The 23,684-nt window shown below is 43.3% G+C and overlaps 1 protein-coding gene across 1 annotated transcript in view; it reads right to left on the bottom strand.

The window, feature by feature from the left end:
* Window positions 1–2,671: 2,671 nt before the first annotated feature.
* opn7b (opsin 7, group member b) overlaps window positions 2,672–23,684 on the bottom strand; it is a 205,484-nt gene continuing 184,471 nt past the window's right edge. The window contains exons 5-6 of the mRNA XM_071348898.1: window positions 9,314–9,648; window positions 2,672–8,354 (exon numbers count right to left, since the gene is read on the bottom strand). Coding sequence (XP_071204999.1) covers window positions 7,845–8,354; window positions 9,314–9,648 — 845 coding nt within the window. The 3' untranslated portion in view covers window positions 2,672–7,844. The remainder of the gene's footprint in view (window positions 8,355–9,313; window positions 9,649–23,684) is intronic.

The raw sequence follows: 23,684 nt of genomic DNA, 5'->3' as shown, positions 1-23,684 counted from the left end.
ATTAACATAAACACGTTTAGCATCTCAGGGCTTCCATGCATAGACTTCCATGCATAGACTTCCATGCATAGACTTCCATGCATAGACTTCCATGCATAGACTTCCATGCATAGACTTCCATGCATAGACTTCCATGCATAGACTTCCATGCATAGACTTCCATGCATAGACTTCCATGCATAGACTTCCATGCATAGACTTCCATGCATAGACTTCCATGCATAGACTTCCATGCATAGACTTCCATGCATAGACTTCCATGCATAGACGACCTTTGGAACATCTACTTTTTTTAAATGTAGGCTTATTTATTTCAGTCAGGTTTAAAGAATCAATATATTAATAAAATGTAGCCTATTTCAGAAGAACAGAATAGCATATTCTGAGTCATATGGCTGTGGGGTACACTAATTCATTTATCAGACAAGATTTGCTTATAATTCCAGTGGCATTGTTTTATATTATTTTATAGTAAGAAGAATACAATTGAACATAGCTATATAAAATACAAAGGATATTTTTCCCAAAGTATTTCAGAGGGAGTGGCTATTCTGTTTTGAGAGGTTAACAAAGTGATCATTTGAAACAGGTCTTCCTATATGCTTAATTTAGAGTTATTTATGCAACTTTCATTTGTGATACAAACCTTAGGCTATATGTTTTGATTTGTAATACATTCTAAGGCTGCATGATGTGACTTTATATAATGGTGATTTGAAAAAAGTAACATGAAAAGCATGAGCTCTGCTCTGTTTCTGGTGCAGGCTGCACACTTCATCAGTCTCTCATTCACAATTTGACAAGCACTTGCTAATATTCTCACCCATCAGACTATTCTCAGTTTAATCTGGTCATTACATATAGCCTACTAATATATGTGTAGAATTAAAACATTTTGGGACAGTATCAACAATGGATGAATTAAATAAATACCAAAATATTGTTTTTGGGTGGAGTTTTCTTTAAGAATTTATCAATAAATATAGCATCACGAGAAACGTTATTTGCCCACTTTAGTTGTGATAATCATCTTATCAAAACATATAGGCCTATGGGCTAGGCTACATGATGCATGCAACAATGATTTGAAAAAGTTGCAGAAAAATGCATTCTCACCAATCATACTATTTTTGATTCAATCTAGTCTTTACATATACTAAATAATATGTGTATGCAATTAGCTTTGATTTAGATTGGACAATTATTATGCACCTGTAGGAACAGGGTCAGGGGAAAAAAATACATGTTATCTGTAGGCCTATACACTTGAATAGGGAATGGAGGATACTTCTCCCACAATTCATTGTCATGCCAGCCAGGTAGGCTACTCTGGTTGTAAAGCGAAGCAATGTGCTTAATATGAGGAAAGTTGAGAAAAAATACATAGTAGGCCTAGCCTATAGAAAGCTGATGGGATCCTCGACTTTTTAATATAGGCCATCAAAACTCTGTTTTCTCACACAAATGCAAAGCATAATGTAGCCTATAGAAATGTTGCTCAACATGGGAACACTTATTTCATTCCATGCATCAGCCAGCTATCGAGGAGATGGCTCTCGCTGCGCAACAGGCTCTCATGAAGTGTTTGATTTGTTTTTGATTGCATTTGCATTGATGTCAAAGTGATTAGAGGGACAATAGAGCGCTGAGTTAGAAAGTTTGGTAGGCTACTAATGACCATCAGCGGCATCAGAGCACAGTTTTGGAGAATCCTAGTTAGCATGACTCAACGGTCACGTGGAATTAGATTGCCGTCATGCCTCGTGATTGCCAGTGTGGCGAGAATACAGTCAGCCCTAGGTCAGGTACACCAGAAACATGAGGATACAGAAACCTGCAGAGCCAGGAGAAACAAGCTGCAGGAGCTGTTCTAGCCACCTACCAAACAGAGCAGGTATCTTAGAAGCTTCATCTGTTCCAGATTCAGGAATGGTCTTACTACCTGAGGGTTATGGTTAGGACTGGTGGTAGAAAAGGCTGTTGTGGATGCTGCATATCTCTCTCTCTCTCAATTCAAGGGGCTTTATTGGCATGGGAAACATATGTTTACATTGCCAAAGCAAGTGACTTAGGTAATAAACAAAAGTGAAATAAACAATAAAGATGAACAGTAAACATTACACTCACAGAAGTTCCAAAAGAATAAAGACATTACAAATGTCATATTATGTCTCTCTCTCTCTCTCTCTCTCTCTCTCTCTCTCTCTCTCTCACTGTCTCTGCAGTGCCACACCACTGAGTTGAATGCTCATTGATCTTAATCAATAGTTCCTGGCTTATGAAGATGAGGGACGCGGAACACTGTGACCAAACCCAATTAGACTTAATATTTATGCTAGCTTGCAGCAAGGGCCAGGCAGCTAGACTGGACTCCCTCTGGACCGTGTGTGTGTGTGTGTGTGTGTGTGTGTGTGTGTGTGTGTGTGTGTGTGTGTGTGTGTGTGTGTGTGTGTGTGTGTGTGTGTGTGTGTGTGTGTGTGTGTGTGTGTGTGTGTGTGTGTGTGTGTGTGTGTGTGTGTGTGTGTGTGTGTGTGTGTGTGTGTGTGTGTGTGTGTGTGTGTGTGTGTGTGTGTGTGTGTGTGTGTGTGTGTGTGCAATATCCTGCCTCATTAGCATTAAAAACTTTAAACTACTCACATCCCATAGGACAACCCACGCCAAAACATGGTAATATTTTTTAACAAATAGCACTTTATTTTTTATGCTTTCTTGTAAACATGTTTTCACAGTGCATCTGAGACCTCACTGACAATGATAATAATAATCATCTTAATAATTATATTGATAGCAGTAATCTTTTAAAACCATATATTTTATATAAACATATGTGCACATCACATCCAGCCTCGTTCTGTGTCTTTGGAAGTGGTGGAGAAGGTCAGCAACCTCTTCCTGTGTGTGTGTGTGTGTGTGTGTGTGTGTGTGTGTGTGTGTGTGTGTGTGTGTGTGTGTGTGTGTGTGTGTGTGTGTGTGTGTGTGTGTGTGTGTGTGTGTGTGTGTGTGTGTGTGTGTGTGTGTGCATGATGGGGGTTCAGTCAGTAATTCAATACTGTTTTTTTACCCTTTCAACTCAGACAGTGTCATTTGGGGACATACTATCTGGTCTGCACAGCATGAGCACAGAGGAATATAGTTCCAACTAAAGTCCTACTGCTATCCTGCTGCAGAGGAGATATCCAAACCCCATCTGTATTCATCCATTTAGCTTTAGTTAAGCAGGACTGATTGACAGTATTCAATGGAGACTTCTGGACATAACGTAGAATTTAGCTCACCGTTCAGGCCAAGCAAAAGCCAGAGCATATGTGAATGTTGGTACTATAACGTTACAACATTATGGTTCTCTGATGATTCATAACCCTGCTGGGATGACGCTGCTGGGGTGAATGAGGTTGGACGAGCTATGGTAACAGAACAGATACGTTTTCATCTCCTTGAGACTGATGTGGATAGCCATAAGTTAGGGCCGAAGCCTAAAAATAAGACAATGTACATACATCATCTTTAGGCCACTTCATGTAAAAAGTCAGTCCAAAGATTACAACATAATAAATAAACGGGCCCATGTGAAACGCTTCACTGTAGATGACATCGATATCAGAGATGATGTGGAGCTCAGGACAGAATCAAACGTTAAATATGGAGTAAATTTGGTGCTGGAGAGCCAGCGATATCGGCTATAATGTTCTTTGCTTTAGCAAAAATGTAATTTTATATGATCACAATTAGACTGCAATTGAATGGAACTTTTAAAAATTTTGCATCTGAGGCGGTCCAAGTTATTTTCATGTGGTCCCCCTGCAAATGACCACTCAAGGTCAATAATGGGAAGCCAATTTTCACGTGGAGACAACGGGCCATTAAGGACCAAATGAACAGACAGCCAGAGGACCAGGAAGAGGTTTTGCATTGGCACTGCATAAAGAGTCAATGTTAAAACACACTGTTTGTGTGCTCTGATTTGTTTGTTATTTGAGATATTTACCATTCAACCCCATTTCCAAGGACACAATTTGGGGGTCACCCATTACCCCAAGTATGCATGTAGGCTGGTATCTACAACTATATATAACTTCTGTACATAGACATTTGTACACCTGTACATGCAAACCAAACCCGTTTGAAAGCCCTGACATCTGGTACATATGTGCTGTTTGGATGTGATGGCCAGGTGCCCTGATGGCCTGACTGTGATGTATACTCCTTATGAACCATGCAGTAATATGATCACTGATCAATATCATTACATATAAAGAAATATATCACAAATGCACAGTTATGGTTCCTAGTTCCGCCCCATTGTCAAAGGACAAACATATCTTATCCACCATAGTATTAGAAGGAAAGGAAAGATCCCGAAGAACACCCTATGTCTGTACTATTCAGGGAACAGGGTGCCGTTCAGCTGTGGCAATTTGGCTGAACCAACCTCCACGTTCGCACCAAACATTCTATATTCATCAATAGAACGCGATTGTAACCTTTGGTGCCAATATGGCGGCCGTTGACAAACTAGTGTTCAATCTGAGTTTGCTAAACCCTGTAAATCGATGGCTCAGATTAGAAGTTGTGATGGGAGATTACTAAAAAGTACCCTGTTAACTCCTCACATGAGCTTGGCTCAGCATGGTCATCTCAATCATTGTATGTTGCATCTTCTCTTCAGCTGTCCGACTAGGTCTTGTGTTTTCTTTAGTGCGGCTAAAATACACATCTATACTCTATTTTAAACTCATAACAGGGTCGTAAAGACATTACAACATAATAATAGAGCTGTTTCAATAATATTGACACTTTCATTAAATAAAGGAGCATTGGATGGAGAGAGAGAGAGGGGGAGGGGGGTGGATGGAGAAACAGAGAGGATATCTTTCTCTGGAGGTCAGGGGTCAGGGTGGAGATACATGCTTCAAAGTCAGAGATTGGCCAAGTCACCCACAGAGCAGATTACAATTTATAGCATTGAGTTATTGCTGCATTATTCAATAATAACAAAGCCACTGTCTTTTAGTTCTGAAGGTGCTGAACCACAAGACTGGTTACGGGTGTTTGTGCTGACACTGTGGTATTTTGTGTACAATAGATATAAACTATTATTGTTGTAACATGAAATAGTTAATGTATCAGAGATAGTCAGACTGGAGCATGGCATGATCTTTAGCGGACCTGATTACTGGTTAACACAGCGGCACGGTGTTTAGACGAGTTTGATGACCCAGTGTCCTAGAGGAGTGAATAGAAAGTTCTAGCCAGACAAAACATTAAGCTCATCTGTACTCTGTCTTCAGGTCTTAAAGCATACCTGTTGTCTCTCTAGAAGTCCCTTTATGAAATAGCAACTCTATGTTTTTCTCACTAAAGAGGAGAGGAACAAGAGGAGATAGGTCTTCAGTGGATTGAAGAAAAGCTCATTCATGTCATATTTTACTACAACACCTACCCGAGACTGCTGAACAGCTAATCAAATGGCTACCTGCACTATTTGCATTGACCCTCCCCCCTTTTTTTACGCAGCTGCTACTCACTGTTTATTATCTATTATCTATGCATAGCCACATTACCGCTACCTACATGCACATATTACCTCAGTTACCTCGACTAACCTGTACCCCCGCACATTGACTCGGTACTGGTACCCCCTGTATATAGCCTCGTTATTGTTATTTTATTGTTGCTCTTTTATTTTTTACTTTAGTTTCTTTAGTAAATATTATTCTTAGTTTTCTTAAAACTGCATTGTTGGTTAAGGGCTTGTAAGTAAGCATTTCACAGTAAGGTCTACACCTGTTGTATTCGGCAAATGTGACAAATAACATTTTATTTTATTTTATTTGAGAGCTTCGAGTTCTATTTTGTTTGTGACTCACTCAATGTAGAGAATAATGTTACGACTTTCCTCAGTGAGTTACTGCACTAACATATGCCCATATAGACTTGCAAACTGAAGCAGTCATACAGTAGCTATTCTCACACACAGAAACACGCATATGCAAATTGCATCAAACAACACGTACATAAGCACACACACATTAATGTAAATGAGAACACACAAATGTCAAAACTATGTCAACAATTACACTCTCAACAATAGCACTATCACTGTTTTGGGTCAAGTCCTGGGGCTTTGGCTGTTCCGTGATCCCAGATTTGAGCTCCCTGTCTGGACCCAGTGAGAACTCTATAATGGCTCTATATTGATTGTACGGTGATGGCAGGCCAATTTGTTTAACCAAGCAGAACCAGCCCAGCTCTGTAGTTCAGCACCTCCACTGTACCCTTCTCCAATTTGTTTACAATAACCATCTATCTACACTCCTGGGGAAACACTGGAAGGAGAAAGTAGATAGCAACACAACTCACTATAGCTCGATATTTTATCTATTCTGTTTTCTGAGGCTAAATTGCAAAACGGGATCTTTTAATTTGATTTTTTATAGATTGTGTATTAGTCTTGTAGCTGTTGTTGCGTTGGTTTCATGTCTGGGGTAAAAACTGAGAGAATGTCTGAGATTTGAGAGGACATTTTCGTTGGACTTTATTAAGACTGTGTGCAGAATTGGGAATGTTCCATTCACTTCCTGGATTGACTGAGTTAAAATTGATCCCAACCATGGTGCGGAAATGTTTATTTTTCATGGTAGCTCATTTGGCACTGGGGCATTGAACACAGTCCTAACTGTTCACTGAATAATTCTGGACACGGCTGCTTGGCCAAGTCTGACTCTGACTCACACCACTGTCATGTGATCAATACAGCAACTAAGGGGTTCATTTTCTCATGTTCTGCCTTCAGCTAAGTGATGTCTTAATTCGGTTCACACACTCCAAGCCCCCATGTAGACAACTCTCTCAGTTATGTGAGTTTTAATATATACACCATAGTATCCTCATCCACGTCTCTCTCTCTCTCTACTTTGGTAGGCCCTGTGGGACATATCTAGAAGCTGATACTCCATCTGGTAGTATTTCCCTAAACACCAGTGTAGTTCTCATTATGGACCCTCTTGTTGGCCCTGCGTCCGATATCTCTAACTACTGCATCAAGACTGTGGGTTCATGACTTTCAAGTCTTTTTGAATCAAACCAGCTGCATCCGAGAGATCAGGGGCTTGTTGGCTAAGTCTGTTTTTCAGTCTGGCTTGGGTGAGTTTGTTGGTTGAGTTCCTGGTTGTTATTGGCTGCTCAGTCTGTGGTGGTATTTTGGTTGAGTTTTTGGTATGTTGCTGACTCTTCAGTTTGTGGTCGCATGTTGGTTGACAGGGTTGTAATCATTACGTCTTACAAGGTTAAGAACCAAATGGAAGCAAACAGAGCAAACGGAATGAAACAGTGAGGGACCTAGCTGAATTTGTCCAATAAATATTCTCATTTTCGTTGCAAAACGTTTTCTGTTTGGAATAAACCGTTTCTGTTGCTAAAAATTTCGCAACAGAAGAAACATTTTCCAACAGCATCTGCATAATGAATACACCCCTGGTTTAGTTCAGTTTGTGGTTGAGTTAGTTTTGTGGCAGTAACAGTTTCCGAGGTGATTGGTTTGGCCACTCCTCTGAGTGAGAGGAGTTAGGATGGCCTTGTTGTGATTGTTAGTGCAAGTTCACACCTGCCCTTCCTCAACAAAATGTCCTGTTTGAAAGTATTTTCCCTCTGATCTTCCCCTCTCCATGTTTTTTATTTTGTATGTAAAAAACAATTCACTGTTCATCTTTTCTCATCTCTCGCTCTCCTCCTCCCGGTCACTGCCTTCCTCTCCCACATTTCCCTCCCTCTAACTTTCTACCTTCTTTCTCTCCCCTCATCCTCCCTTCCCTCTCTCGTTTGCTTACTCTCTCTCCTTTGTCTTTTCAGAGGAAGTCACTCTGCATCTCATTGGACAGCTGACTAACAGCCACTTCGCTATGTGTGGACCCCTGCAGTATCCTTGCAGTCCTCTGAGGGGTAGTCTCTTGGCCGTATCCGCCAGAACCAGTGTCTCTCTCTGGGCATGGGCAGTGCCTGCATGCCCCCCTATGGTTCTCCGGCAATCCATTGGACCGCCGCGTCGAGTTACACTCCTTCTTCCCATGCTGCTGGGACTGTGTACAGGACACCTTCTGGTTCGAGCCGTGCGAGCACAAACACGCACATAGGGTCCGTCGGCATGTCAGCCAGTCCCGGCAGAGGGACCTGCGGAAGTTGGGTTTGAAGACCAGGTAGACGATAGGATTGTAGAGGGTGGAGGACTTGGCAAAGATGGCAGCCACAGCGAAAGCAAAGGGAGGGACCTCCGCTGAGTTAACGAACGCCGCCCACATGGAGACGAAGGCGTATGGGCTCCAGGCGATCACGACACCGATACACACCGCCACCGAGAGCTAGGAGGGAGAGACGGGAAAACACACACACAAAGGGAGGAATAGACATACAGTAGTTTATTAGGTGAAAATAAAAGTTTCAAACCCTCTTCCCCCACCCATCCATGTGACAATACTTTAAACTAATACTTAGAACAAAAACAAAGTCAAAGAGGACAACTTCTCCCCTATCATAATGATGAGGCTGATTATTGACCACCGACCGATACATTGACCTTATAATTGATTAAAACTCCTACTTTCAAACCTTAATGTCCCAACCAAACTTTAATTCATGAAGGAGTGAAAAAAAGAAAACTGTTTACAGATCCCCCAAGTTGATGATTGGGGTGCTCTCAAAATCCTTTTGAACTAATAACCAATCACAATTCCCACTTGAAACCCTTTAAAGCCTAAACATAAAGCAGCATTTAAGTTAGGAAAATGTGCTGCTACAGTTTCCAAGGTGTGTATTGTAGTGTGTGTGTGTGTTTGCACAACTACTATTTAAGTGCGTGTGTGACAGTGTGTACCTTGACAGTGAGTGTGTTTGAGTGTGTGTGTGTGTGTGTGTGTGTGTGTGTGTGTGTGTGTGTGTGTGTGTGTGTGTGTGTGTGTGTGTGTGTGTGTGTGTGTGTGTGTGTGTGTGTGTGTGTGTGTGTGTGTGTGTGTGTGTGTGTGTGTGTGTTGGTGATTAAAAAAAACATGTTTAGGGGATTTTCTCAAAATGTAGTCTATAGAATGGTCATGTGGAGTAAAGATTGTTAACCTACAGTATAATTGACATTTGTTTCTAAAAGTATAATTGAGAAATAATCAATCAAAGTTGGCATATTTATAACATGCTGGCCTTACCTGGGCGTACCTTGAAGATAAGTGTGTGTGTGTGTGAGAGTGCATACCTTACCGATGAGTGTGTGTGTCTGTGAGAGGGAGTGTGTGTATCCTGACCGTGAGAGTGTGTGTGTGACAGTGCGTACCTTGACGATGAGTGTGTGTGTGTTGGGGATCTTGTTCTGTGGGGATATGTGCTGCTGCACCGCCTGGCGTGACCCCTTGACCGTCAGCAGGATGAAGATATAGGAGAGGAAGATGATGATGCAGGGGACGATGTAGCAGAAGAGGAAGAGGCAGATGATGTAGCTCATGGCAGCTCTGCTTTGGCCGGGGGCGTACCAGTCGATACAGCAGGCTGTACCGTACGGTTCAGAACCATACCGGCCCCAGCCAGTCAGAGGCCCGGTGGCAAAGATAAGAGCATAGCACCACACCGCTGCTATTAGGAGATAGGCATGGCAGGATGAGAACTTGTTACCTGTGGGAGGAATGGGGGAGAAGGAGAGAAGAAGGGGAGACAGGGAGGGGGTTATTAACCAATGGGATGAGAGATGGGAGGCAGAGGAGGAGGTGGAGAGAGAACATGTAATATCATGGGGGACATTGTTACCTGATGCTGTAATGGAAGTAGGGGAGGAGGTGGGGAAGAGGAGGAAAGGAGAGAGGGAGGTAGGGAAGAGGAGGAAGGGAGAGAGGGAGGTAGGGAAGAGGCAGAAAGAGAAAGACAACATTACCTGATTTGGCACATTAGTTTGTGGAGAAATTAGGCAAATTAGATACAGGGAAGAGGAGAGAAAGTAACATTGATATCATTGTTAATTATGTCTCAGTTTGTATGTGTGTATTTTCTCTGAAATACCTCATATAATCTAAATGGCCAAAAGCAAATGACAGTTTTAGGATCAAAGCAGAATTGTGAACGACAATTGTGAAAAGAAACACAAAAGATTATTCACTGGAAGTTAGGACTGCAAGGATACTGCAGGGGTCCACACATAGCGAAGTGGCATTCACATCTCATCAGTTTGAAAATTATTTTATTTTAGTTGCTTTTACAGGAATTTAGCCGTTTTAGACTAATCCTAGCGGGCATATTTACATACAGAAATGACACATTCACGTGTTCTCTCATTCCTCCACACGCATATCTCTTGACATGACCTCAAGCATGTTCAGAAACAGAGGGTAGGCGCATGTATCCGTAGAGACACAAATATATGCCTTTATATATTTACAGGAAGCCAAATATAAATTCGCTCCCTCTTGTGGAGAGATTAGCACCATACCGGTTTAGCTGGAGGGCCTAAATGCGTGTGTATTAGTGTGTGCCTGTTTGTTTACGTGAATACACTATTATCAATCCTCTCTCCCCAATCTTCACTCTCCGGGGTTATAGAATATATCCACATTTTAAGAAACCTTACCAATATCACCTTCCCTGTGGCCTGGGATCAGAGGAACACAGTCACCCCAGGAGCTAAGCTTCATCAGAAATATACAGTATACTGATTATTTCTGTCTTCTTACACATCTCGTACATGTCATAAACCACAAATAGGGCTGCACATTTCAAACACATGATGAGAAGAATTTAGAACTGTTGGTGAATAAGCCTAGTGCATGCGTAGACTAGGAAGCCTATTTGATGGTTCTGCACATTTGTCACCTGCGGCAGATGGATAATTAATTACTGAAGCATGTTCACCGGTGTGTACGTTTTTCCATGAATCAGAAAGCTGAAATGGAAAATGCGTCCTCTGTGTGTGTGAGGAGCTAGACGGCGTATGGCGAACAGGAAATACAAAGAGCCTGTGGCTATCACTGAATTGGAATGTTGAATCACATTTAGCAGTTCAATATGTCAACCTCCTGCAGTCAGCAGAGGATGTGCAGAGTGAGCTGATCTTAGATTGATTATTACTCCTCTGTCCTAATTGTTCAGCTGCCTGATCAGTTCTGGAGTCCTGGATGTGTGTATACAGTATGTTTAAAACATGCACTGTGGTGTCTGTTGGCTATCTAGACTACAAGGTTCATGGGAATTTCTTACACAGTCCTCAGCACTGCTCTATGTTCCGAACTGATTTATAGCACGGCCCTCCACTAGAGAGAGAGAGAGAGAGAGAGAGAGAGAGAGAGAGAGAGAGAGAGAGAGAGAGAGAGAGGTGGGTCACGATCAGATGAGCTCCTGCATTTTTCAGCATTTTCTTTAAAAAAGACAATTTAGAGTTAGATAAACTTGGATTTTTTGTCAGGAACCCATACAGGATGCTACCCTCTACAACATAACCTTCACTTCAAATCAAAACTCAAAACCTACAACCTGATTTTGGACGGATTTACGGAATCACCTGGAAGGTTCACATCTACCAAGGATTAATTATTATATTCAGCAAATCCTCTGGAAAACAACAGAAACCTGAGAACACCACCCAACCTGGAACTGAGTGAGTAATGTTTAGTCTGAAACTATATTTGATTTCCAAAAGCCAAGAAGAAAAATACATGACACTACTTTATAAGGACTGAATAGTAATATAATTCTGCCAAGCTTGATACAGCTTCAACTAGCACTTAAGTGTCAAGTGAGAGGTGTCAAAGCCCATTAGCCCAACAATGGCAGGAGAGTCGAATAGTCTACCCCAACCAAATGGAGAGGCCTTAGAAGCTCCCTCCTGCTGTTCAGAGGTAATTAAAATACAGTACCCTGTGCATGTAAAAAATGACAAGACAAGAAAAGATCACAAAATGAAGCTCCTTATGGAAAATCAAGAGACACTTTTTGCTGACTATTACAAAAATGGGAACATCAGCAACCTTATCTTCCACACAAACCATCCCCAGGCATGGCACAGTGCTATATTAGCACACTACCCCTCTGTTAAGAGAGGGGGGGTTAACGAGGGGTGGAAACTCAGGATTCTTGACAATGAGGACGAGGAGTCAGCTAATATAAATCTCTATAAGTCTGGAACAGTATTGGTACAGGGCAACCACAAACAGTTTCAGCTGGACTTTCACCTAATCAAAGAATTAGCCCAGCAGGAGAAGCTCTCCCTTGATAAAGATACCCCCACCCCAAGTGGGTCAGACCAAACCTCTTCACCATATAACCCCACAGACGAGCAACCCTCAGCAGACAGTCAACCTCCCAGTACAGAGTACTTCTCCCTCATTGAAATGAAGGATAAATTCACCCAGCTGGAGGTAAGGCAGGTGGAGCTGGAACAGCAGGTGATCACACTCCAGTCAGCACAGACCCAGACAACAGTCCAGCACAACAACACCCCCTTAACCAGACCTGGAGAGCCGGAGGTGGAGAAAGACATATCTGCACTATGGACAGTGGTGAGACAACATCAACAGGAGAAAGAGCAGGAGCAGGAGAAGAACAGAGCACTAGAGGAGAGGATCAGACTACAGGAGGAGAGGGAGAGGGGGATGGAGGAGAGGATCAGACTACAGGAGGAGAGGGAGAAGGGGATGGAGGAGAGGATCAGACTACAGGAGGAGAGGGAGAAGGGGATGGAGGAGAGGATCAGACTGCTGGAGGAGAGGTTGAGGGGGATGGCATGTGACAGAGAACAACCCACTAGGGAGGTGGCCATCCCCACAGAGACGCCAGCAGAACAGCCCACCTCAGCACCCGACAAAAGTCTCGACACCACAGCAGAACAGTCCACACCAGACCCTGACCATAGAAACGACATCACAACAGAACAGACAAAAGAAAAACCCCAAGCCCAGCAGCTCTCACCCCCTCTGAGCACCCCCCCTGTCAGCCACCCTGATAGCTCTCCTGACAACCCCCCCACACCCACTGAGGACAAACACAAGACACAGATTGTCCTTCTTATGGACTCAAATGGGAAATATATAGAAGAAAAAAAACTTTTTCCCAAACACAGTGTGTCTAAACTCTGGTGTCCAAACACCCAGCGCGCCCTAGACCTTCTGTCTGAGGACAAACTAGGCTCACCTAGCCACATAATAATACACACAGGCACAAACGACCTGAGAGCACAGCAGGAAAGGGTGGCCACAGCACTGAAGGGAGTGATTGAAAAAGCTTCTTCTACTTTCCCCAACGCACAAGTGGTCATCTCCACCCTGCTACCACGAAAAGACTTCCACCCTGCTACAATACAGCGGGTAAATGCAAGCATTTCCCGTGACTGTGCCTCAAAACCAAATGTTTTTCTGGCCCACCACTCCACCCTGGACTTGAACAGCCTCTATGACCAGGTCCACCTCTACAAGGCAGCAGTGCCCACCTTTGCCCGGACTCTAAAGGACATCGCTCTCAAACGAAGCCCCAACACTTCACACAGGAGCAACAGATCAATAGACACCCCACCCAGACCAGCGAGACACCCTCCAAGACCTCCAGGACCCCCCCTGGACCTACACACCCCCCCCACATCAACCATGCCCACACCCAATTTAGGCCCCCTCAGATCAGACCCATGCCACTCCTGCCCACCCCATGCACCCCACCCCCGCAAAGAGGGCATCAACATGGAAGTCACACATACGCCCAGGTAGTGAGCGGGCAAACAGGCCCAACCCCCACTCTTACACTCGCCCAAGCCAACGGCATGTACCAGATGCTCAGCAGGCTCTGCTCACACTTACTGGCCTGAGGCCAAACCCCGACCAACAACATTGGACACTTTATGGAACAAAAAGCCTTCACTATATCATCCTGGAATATCCAAGGTCTGAGGTCATCTGCCTTTGGCCTAAAGAGCAGGAACCCGGACTTCACCAAAGAAATCGGTAATGCAGACATTGTCATCCTGCAAGAAACATGGTATAGAGGAGACGGACCCACTGGTTGCCCTCTAGGTTACAGAGAGCTGGTAGTCCCATCCACCAAACTACCAGGTGTGAAACAGGGAAGGGACTCAGGGGGAATGCTAATTTGGTATAGAGCAGACCTAACTCACTCCATTAAACTAATCAAAACAGGAACATTTTACATTTGGCTAGAAATTCAAAAGGAAATTATCTTAACAGAGAAAAATGTCCTCCTGTGTGCTACCTATATCCCCCCACTAGAATCCCCATACTTTAATGAAGACAGCTTCTCCATCCTGGAGGGGGAAATCAATCATTTCCAGGCCCAGGGACATGTATTAGTCTGTGGCGACCTAAATGCCAGAACTGGACAGGAACCTGACACCCTCAGCACACAGGGGGACAAACACCTACCTGGAGGTGACAGCATTCCCTCCCCCATATGCCCACCTAGGCACAACTATGACAACATAACCAACAAAAACGGGTCACAACTCCTGCAGCTCTGTCGCACGCTGGGTATGTACATAGTCAATGGTAGGCTTCGAGGGGACTCCTATGGTAGGTACACCTATAGCTCATCTCTTGGCAGTAGCACTGTAGACTACTTTATCACTGACCTCAACCCAGAGTCTCTCAGAGCGTTCACAGTCAGCCCACTGACACCCCTATCAGACCACAGCAAAATCACAGTCTACTTGAACAGAGCAATACTCAATCATGAGGCATCAAAGCCAAAGGAACTGAGTAACATTAAGACATGCTATAGATGGAAGGAATGCAGTTTGGAAACCTACCAAAAAACAATTAGGCAACAGCAAATTCAATCCCTTTTAGACAACTTCCTGGGTAAAACGTTCCACTGCAATAGTGAAGGTGTAAACTTGGCAGTAGAAAATCTTAACAGTATTTTTGACCTCTCAGCTTCCCTATCAAATCTAAAAATCTCAAATAGAAAACCGAAGAAAATGAACAACAATGACAAATGGTTTGATAAAGAATGCAAAAATCTAAGAAATAAATTGAGAAACCTGTCCAACCAAAAACATAGAGACCCGGAAAACCTGAGTCTACGCCTTCACTATGGTGAATCACTAAAACAATACAGAAATACACTACGGAAAAAGAAGGAACAGCACGTCAGAAATCAGCTCAATGTAATTGAAGAATCCATAGACTCTAACCAATTCTGGGAAAATTGGAAAACACTAAACAAACAACAACACGAAGAATTATCTATCCAAAATGGAGATGTATGGGTAAACCACTTCTCCAATCTTTTTGGCTCTATAACAAAGAATAAAGAGCAAAAACATATACATGATCAAATACAAATCCTAGAATCAACTATTAAAGACTACCAGAACCCACTGGATTCTCCAATTACCTTGAATGAGTTACAGGACAAAATAAAAACCCTCCAACCCAAAAAGGCCTGTGGTGTTGATGGTATCCTTAATGAAATGATCAAACATACAGACAACAAATTCCAATTGGCTATATTAAAACTCTTTAACATCGTCCTTAGCTCTGGCATCTTCCCCAATATTTGGAACCAAGGACTGATCACCCCAATCCACAAAAGTGGAGACAAATTTGACCCCAATAATTACCGTGGAATATGCGTCAACAGTAACCTTGGGAAAATACTCTGCATTATCATTAACAGCAGACTCGTACATTTCCTCAATGAAAACAATGTACTGAGCAAATGTCAAATTGGCTTTTTACCAAATTACCGTACAACAGACCATGTATTCACCCTACACACCCTAATTGACAACCAAACAAACCAAAACAAAGGCAAAGTCTTCTCATGCTTTGTTGATTTCAAAAAAGCCTTCGACTCAATTTGGCATGAGGGTCTGCTATACAAATTGATGGAAAGTGGTGTTGGGGGTAAAACATACGACATTATAAAATCCATGTACACAAACAACAAGTGTGTGGTTAAAATTGGCAAAAGACACACACATTTCTTCTCACAGGGTCGTGGGGTGAGACAGGGATGCAGCTTAAGCCCCACCCTCTTCAACATATATATCAATGAATTGGCGCGAGCATTAGAACAGTCTGCAGCACCCGGTCTCACCCTACTAGAATCCGAAGTCAAATGTCTACTGTTTGCTGATGATCTGGTGCTTCTGTCACCAACCAAGGAGGGCCTACAACAGCACCTAGATCTTCTGCACAGATTCTGTCAGACCTGGGCCCTGACAGTAAATCTCAGTAAGACCAAAATAATGGTGTTCCAAAAAAGGTCCAGTCGCCAGGACCACAAATTCCATCTAGACACCGTTGCCCTAGAGCACACAAAAAACTATACATACCTCGGCCTAAACATCAGCACCACAGGTAGCTTCCACAGAGCTGTGAACGATCTGAGAGACAAGGCAAGAAGGGCATTCTATGCCATCAAAAGGAACATAAATTTCAACATACCAATTAGGATCTGGCTAAAAATACTTGAATCAGTCATAGAGCCCATTGCCCTTTATGGTTGTGAGGTCTGGGGTCCGCTCACCAACCAAGATTTCACAAAATGGGACAAACACCAAATTGAGACTCTGCATGCAAAATTCTGCAAAAATATCCTCCGTGTACAACGTAGAACACCAAATAATGCATGCAGAGCAGAATTAGGCCGATACCCACTAATTATCAAAATCCAGAAAAGAGCCGTTAAATTCTACAACCACCTAAAAGGAAGCGATTCCCAAACCTTCCATAACAAAGCCATCACCTACAGAGAGATGAACCTGGAGAAGAGTCCCCTAAGCAAGCTGGTCCTAGGGCTCTGTTCACAAACACAAACACACCCCACAGAGCCCCAGGACAACAGCACAATTAGACCCAACCAAATCATGAGAAAACAAAAAGATAATTACTTGACACATTGTAAAGAATTAACAAAAAAACAGAGCAAACTAGAATGCTATTTGGCCCTAAACAGAGAGTACACAGTGGCAGAATACCTGACCACTGTGACTGACCCAAACTTAAGGAAAGCTTTGACTATGTACAGACTCAGTGAGCATAGCCTTGCTATTGAGAAAGGCCGCCGTAGGCAGACATGGCTCTCAAGAGAAGACAGGCTATGTGCTCACTGCCCACAAAATGAGGTGGAAACTGAGCTGCACTTCCTAACCTCCTGCCCAATGTATGACCATATTAGAGAGACATATTTCCCTCAGATTACACAGATCCACAAAGAATTTGAAAACAAATCCAATTTTGATAAACTCCCATATCTACTGGGTGAAATTCCACAGTGTGCCATCACAGCAGCAAGATTTGTGACCTGTTGCCACAAGAAAAGGGCAACCAGTGAAGAACAAACACCATTGTAAATACAACCCATATTTATGCTTATTTATTTTAACTTGTGTGCTTTAACCATTTGTACATTGTTACAACACTGTATATATATAATATGACATTTGTAATGTCTTTCTTGTTTTGAAACTTCTGTATGTGTAATGTTTACTGTTAATTTGTATTGTTTATTTCACTTTTGTGTATTATCTACCTCACTTGCTTTGGCAATGTTAACACATGTTTCCCATGCCAATAAAGCCCATTGAATAGAGAGAGAGAGAGAGAGAGAGAGAGAGAGAGAGAGAGAGAGAGAGAGAGAGAGAGAGAGAGAGAGAGAGAGAGAGAGAGAGAGAGAGAGAGAGAGAGAGAGAGAGAGAGAGAGAGAGAGAGAGAGAGTCAGTCTAATCTACACTAGTGGTTTTGAGGAACTCTCAGGTGTACCGCAAAACCTTTCCTAGTCTCGATAAGACAGATGGGAGCAGGAGAAAGATAGAGGGGGGAGGAAAGGAGATAAGCATACTGAGCAAGTAAGCAGTGGTAAGCAGTAGTCTAGCAGTGAAAGACTCCTTTAAGATGGTTTAGTGCTCTGTGTAGGAATGGATGGATACTTAAAATGACCCCAAAAAGAGGAAACAGGCATTGACTCTTTTTTTCTTTCTATTCACCCATTTGACCTGTCTTTAACCATCCTGGCCTTATCCTGTGTGCTTTATGGAAGGCCATCAGATGGCCAGGGCATCAGAGCTGATAGATTCCCAGAAAGAGCTCTATGTGGCTGGTTAAAACACCTAGCGAGATCCCTCTCCTGTGGCACCTAATGACAGGAAGAACGGGGATAGTTGTTGTATCTGGGAGCTGGGAGTGTGTGTGTGTGTGTGCGTGTTTGTGTGCCTGTGCGTGCATGTGTTACAGAGAGAGAAGACTAGAATGGTCTTACGGACAATAAAGAGTGGAATCGTGATAGTTTTAGTGTAAAACACACCATCGCGATCTGACAGGCACACGTGAGGTCACCACACATCAGAGACCGGAGTGCCTGGTTAGTGCCTGGTTCGATGAGATATAGCTCATGTCAAACTGACATCTAAAGTTGCATTTTTTTGTGCATTTTAGCTAACCCTAACCATTTTCCTAACCTTAACCTAATTCCCGTAACCTTCTACGTTCATTCTCCTAATTTGCGGCAAAGACCTCCTAAAATGCTTCGAAAAGTAAATTATTTTCAATTCTGACATAAGCTGTATCCCAGCTAGTCAAAACCTGGAACCATCTGTATCACCCAACCAGGGGCCATTTATTGGACTAACTATCCCTATTTTAATTTGAAAGTAAGAATACTTGAATTAAACATTGATATCATCCTTGAGTATCCCTTGAATATTCTATGCTACCTCCCCGTCATCCCTTGAGCCGGACTAGTGAGATGGTGGGATGCCAGTCCTAGCCTGCTTCCATTTCTAATGACACCTGCTCTACAGTGTTGTATTCTTTTTTGCTGATGGTACAGTCTGTGTGGAGCTCTGCGTAATTATCTGACACCGGTGTTCTGTAGTAAAACGTGTGTCATCAGTTCATGACTCTGATCCTCCTTCCATTGTTTCTCCTCTGGAAACCTTCTAATCCTCTGTGACTTTTACTGCTACCGTACTCACAACTTAACACTGATCTCTGCTCATTTTGGTTCCCCACTTTTCTCTGTCCTTATTGTGTGTGCTATATTTGTACAAGGTTCTTTTGGGCTGACTCTTTTAAACACATCATTATTTGTGCTCATCTGCATTTCAAACAGTGTTATTGGTGCAGCCAGCAGTCTCCAGAGCCTCAAGGCGGACTTCCACTCTCTGAAGAGTAGTCACACACACACACACACACACACACACACACACACACACACACACACACACACACACACACACACACACACACACACACACACACACACACACACACACACACACACTGAAGAGTTTGTGTAACTTTTTAAAATGCTGTTCTGACTTCCATTACTACCTATGCTTATTAGTTCCACTCACTCAGTTCACAGGAGCATGACATCTAAACCGTGAGACATCCCCTAACTCTTTAACCAAGTATCAGGGACTCCAGATACAGTGCATTCGGAAAGTATTCAGACCCCTTTACTTTTTTCATATTTTGTTACATTACAGCCTTATTCTAAAGTGGATGAAATAAATAAAACATCCTCAGCAATCTATACAGAATACCCCATAATGACAAAGGGATAACAGGTTTTGAGAAATGTTTGCAATTGTATTAAACTTAAAAAAACATAAATACCTTATTTACATAAGTAATCAGACCCTTTGCTATGAGACTCGAAATTGAGCTCAGGTGCATCCTGTTTCCATTGAACTACCTTGAGATGTTTCTGCAACTTGATTGGAGTCAACCTGTGGTAAATTCAATTGATTGGACACGATTTGGAAAGGCACACACCTATCTATATAAGGCCCCACAGTTGACAGAGCATTTAAGGGCAAAAACCAAGCCATGAGGTCGATGGAATTGTCCGTTGGGCTCCCGAGACAGGATTATGTCGAGGCACAGATCTGGTGAAGGGTACCAAAAAATGTCTGCAGGATTTAAGGTCCCCAAGAACACAGTGGCCTCCATCACTCTTAAACGGAAGTTTGGAACCACCAAGACTCTTTCTAGAGCTGTCCTCCCGGCCAAACTGAGCAATGGGGGGAAGGGCCTTGGTCAGGGCCAAGAACCTGATGGTCACTCTGACTGAGCTCCTGAGTTCTTCTGTGGAGATGGGAGAACCTTCCAGGAGGACAACTATTTCTGCAGCACTCCACCAATCAGGCCTTTATGGTAGAGGGGCCAGACGGAAGACACTCCTCAGTAAAAGGCACATGACAGCCCGCTTGGAGTTTGCCAAAAGGCCCCTAAAGACTCTCAGACCATGAGAAACAAGATGTTCTGGTCTGATGAAACCAAGATTGAACTCTTTGGCATGAATCAATTTTCAATTTTTCAATCAATCAATTTTATTTTTATATAGCCCTTCGTACATCAGCTAATATCTCGAAGTGCTGTACAGACACCCAGCCTAAAACCCCAAACAGCTAGTAATGCAGGTGTAGAAGCACGGTGGCTAGGAAAAACTCCCTAGAAAGGCCAAAACCTAGGAAGAAACCTAGAGAGGAACCAGGCTATGAGGGGTGGCCAGTCCTCTTCTGGCTGTGCCGGGTGGAGATTATAACAGAACTATGCCAAGATGTTCAAAAATGTTCATAAGTGACAAGCATGGTCAAATAATAATCATGAATAATTTTCAGTTGGCTTTTCATAGCCGATCATCAAGAGTTGAAAAACAACAGGTCTGGGACAGGTGGCGGTTCCATAACCGCAGGCAGAACAGCTGAAACTGGAATAGCAGCAAGGCCAGGCGGACTGGGGACAGCAAGGAGTCACCACGGGCGGCAGTCCCGACGCATGGTCCTAGGGCCCAGGTCCTCCGAGAGAAAGAAAGAGAGAAGGAGAAAATTAGAGAGAGCCAAGATTTTCAAAATGTTCATAAATGACAAGCATGGTCAAATAATAATCAGGAATAAATCTCAGTTGGCTTTTCATAGCCGATCATTAAGAGTTGAAAACAGCAGGTCTGGGACAGGTAAGGGTTCCGTAACCGCAGGCAGAACAGTTGAAACTGGAATAGCAGCAAGGCCAGGCGGACTGGGGACAACAAGGTGTCATCATGCCCGGTAGTCCTGACGTATGGTCCTAGGGCTCAGGTTCTCAGAGAGAAAGAGAGAACGAGAGAATTAGAGAGAGCATACTTAAATTCACACAGGACACTGGATAAGACAGGAGAAGTACTCCAGGTAACCAACTGACCCTAGCCCCCCGACACAAACTACTGCAGCATAAATACTGGAGGCTGAGACAGGAGCGGTCAGGAGACACTGTGGCCCCATCCGAAGAAACCCCCGGACAGGGCCAAACAGGAAGGATATAACCCCACCCACTTTGCCAAAGCACAGCCCCCGCACCACTAGAGGGAAATCCTCAACCACCAACTTACAATCCTGAGACAAGGCCGAGTATAGCCCACAAAGGTCTCCACCACAGCACAAACCAAGGGGGGGCGCCAACCCAGACAGGAAGATCACGTCAGTAACTCAACCCACTCAAGTGACGCACCCCTCCTAGGGACGGCATGAAAGAGCACCAGCAAGCCAGTGACTCAGCCCCTGTAACAGGGTTAGAGGCAGAGAATCCCAGTGGAGAGAGGGGAACCGGCCTGGCAGAGACAGCAAGGGTGGTTCGTTGCTCCAGAGCCTTTCCGTTCACCTTCACACTCCTGGGCCAGACTACACTCAATCATATGACCTACTGAAGAGATAAGTCTTCAGTAAAGACTTAAAGGTTGAGACCGAGTCTGCGTCTCTCACATGGGTAGGCAGACTGTTCCATAAAAATGGAGATCTATAGGAGAAAGCCCTGCCTCCCGCTGTTTGCTTAGAAATTCTAGGGACAATTAGGAGGCCTGCGTCTTGTGACCGTAGCGTACGTATTGGTATGTACGGCAGGACCAACTCGGAAAGATAGGTAGGAGCAAGCCCATGTAACGCTTTATAGGTTAACAGTAAAACCTTGAAATCAGCCCTTGCCTTAACAGGAAGCCAGTGTAGGGAAGCTAGCACTGGAGTAATATGATCAAATTTCTTGGTTCTAGTCAGGATTCTAGCAGCCGTATTTAGCACTAACTGAAGTTTATTTAGTGCTTTATCCGGGTAGCCGGAAAGTAGAGCATTGCAGTAGTCTAACCTAGAAGTAACAAATGCATGGATTAATTTTTCTGCATCATTTTTGGACAGAAAATTTCTGATTTTTGCAATGTTACGTAGATGGAAAAAAGCTGTCCTTGAAACAGTCTTGATATGTTCGTCAAAAGAGAGATCAGGGTCAAGAGTAACGCCGAGGTCCTTCACAGTTTTATTTGAGACGACTTTACAACCATCAAGATGAATTGTCAGATTTAACAGAAGATCTCTTTGTTTCTTGGGACCTAGAACAAGCATCTCTGTTTTGTCCGAGTTTAAAAGTAGAAAGTTTTCAGCCATCCACTTCCTTATGTCTGAAACACAGGCTTCTAGCGAGGGCAATTTTGGGGCTTCACCATGTTTCATTGAAATGTACAGCTGTGTGTCATCCGCATAGCAGTGAAAGTTAACATTATGTTTTCGAATAACATCCCCAAGAGGTAAAATATATAGTGAAAACAATAGTGGTCCTAAAACGGAACCTTGAGGAACACCGAAATGTACAGTTGATTTGTCAGAGGACAGACCATTCACAGAGACAAACTGATATCTTTCCGACAGGTAAGATCTAAACCAGGCCAGAACTTGTCCGTGTAGACCAATTTGGGTTTCCAGTCTCTCCAAAAGAATGTGGTGATCGATGGTGTCAAAGGCAGCACTAAGGTCTAGTAGCACGAGGACAGATGCAGAGCCTCGGTCTGACGCCATTAAAAGGTCATTTACCACCTTCACAAGTGCAGTCTCAGTGCTATGATGGGGTCTAAAACCAGACTGAAGCATTTCGTATACATTGTTTGTCTTCAGAAAGGCAGTGAGTTGCTGCGCAACAGCTTTTTCTAAAATTTTTGAGAGGAATGGAAGATTTGATATAGGCCGATAGTTTTTTATATTTTCCGGGTCAAGGTTTGGCTTTTTCAAGAGAGGCTTTATCACTGCCACTTTTAGTGAGTTTGGTACACATCCGGTGGATAGAGAGCTGTTTATTATGTTCAACATAGGAGGGCCAAGCACAGGAAGCAGCTCCTTCAGCAGTTTAGTAGGAATAGGATCCAGTATGCAGCTTGAAGGTTTAGAGGCCATGATTATTTTCATCATTGTGTCAAGAGATATAGTACTAAAACACTTAAGTGTCTCTCCCGATCCCAGGCCCTCGCAGAGCTGTGCAGATCCAGGACAGCTAAGCCCTGGAGGAATACGCAGATTCAAAGAGGAGTCCGTAATTTGCTTTCTAATGGTCATGATCTTTTCCTCAAAGAAGTTCATGAATTTATTACTGCTGAAGTGAAAGCCATCCTCTCTTGGGGAATGCTGCTTTTTAGTTAGTTTCGCAACAGTATCAAAAAGAAATTTTGGATTGTTCTTATTTTCCTCGATTAAGTTGGAAAAGTAGGATGATCGAGCAGCAGTGAGGGCTCTTCGGTACTGCACGGTACTGTCTTTCCAAGCTAGTCGGAAGACTTCCAGTTTGGTGTGGCGCCATTTCCGTTCCAATTTCCTGGAAGCTTGCTTCAAAGCTCGGGTATTTTCTGTATACCAGGGAGCTAGTTTCTTATGACAAATGTTTTTCGTTTTTAGGGGTGCAACTGCATCTAGGGTATTGCGC

The sequence above is a fragment of the Salvelinus alpinus genome, chromosome 17 (assembly GCF_045679555.1).
Source record: "Salvelinus alpinus chromosome 17, SLU_Salpinus.1, whole genome shotgun sequence".
NCBI classification, from domain to species: Eukaryota; Metazoa; Chordata; class Actinopteri; order Salmoniformes; family Salmonidae; genus Salvelinus; species Salvelinus alpinus.
Note: the sequence above shows the minus strand (reverse complement) of the source record. Positions and strands in the feature narration are given on the sequence as shown.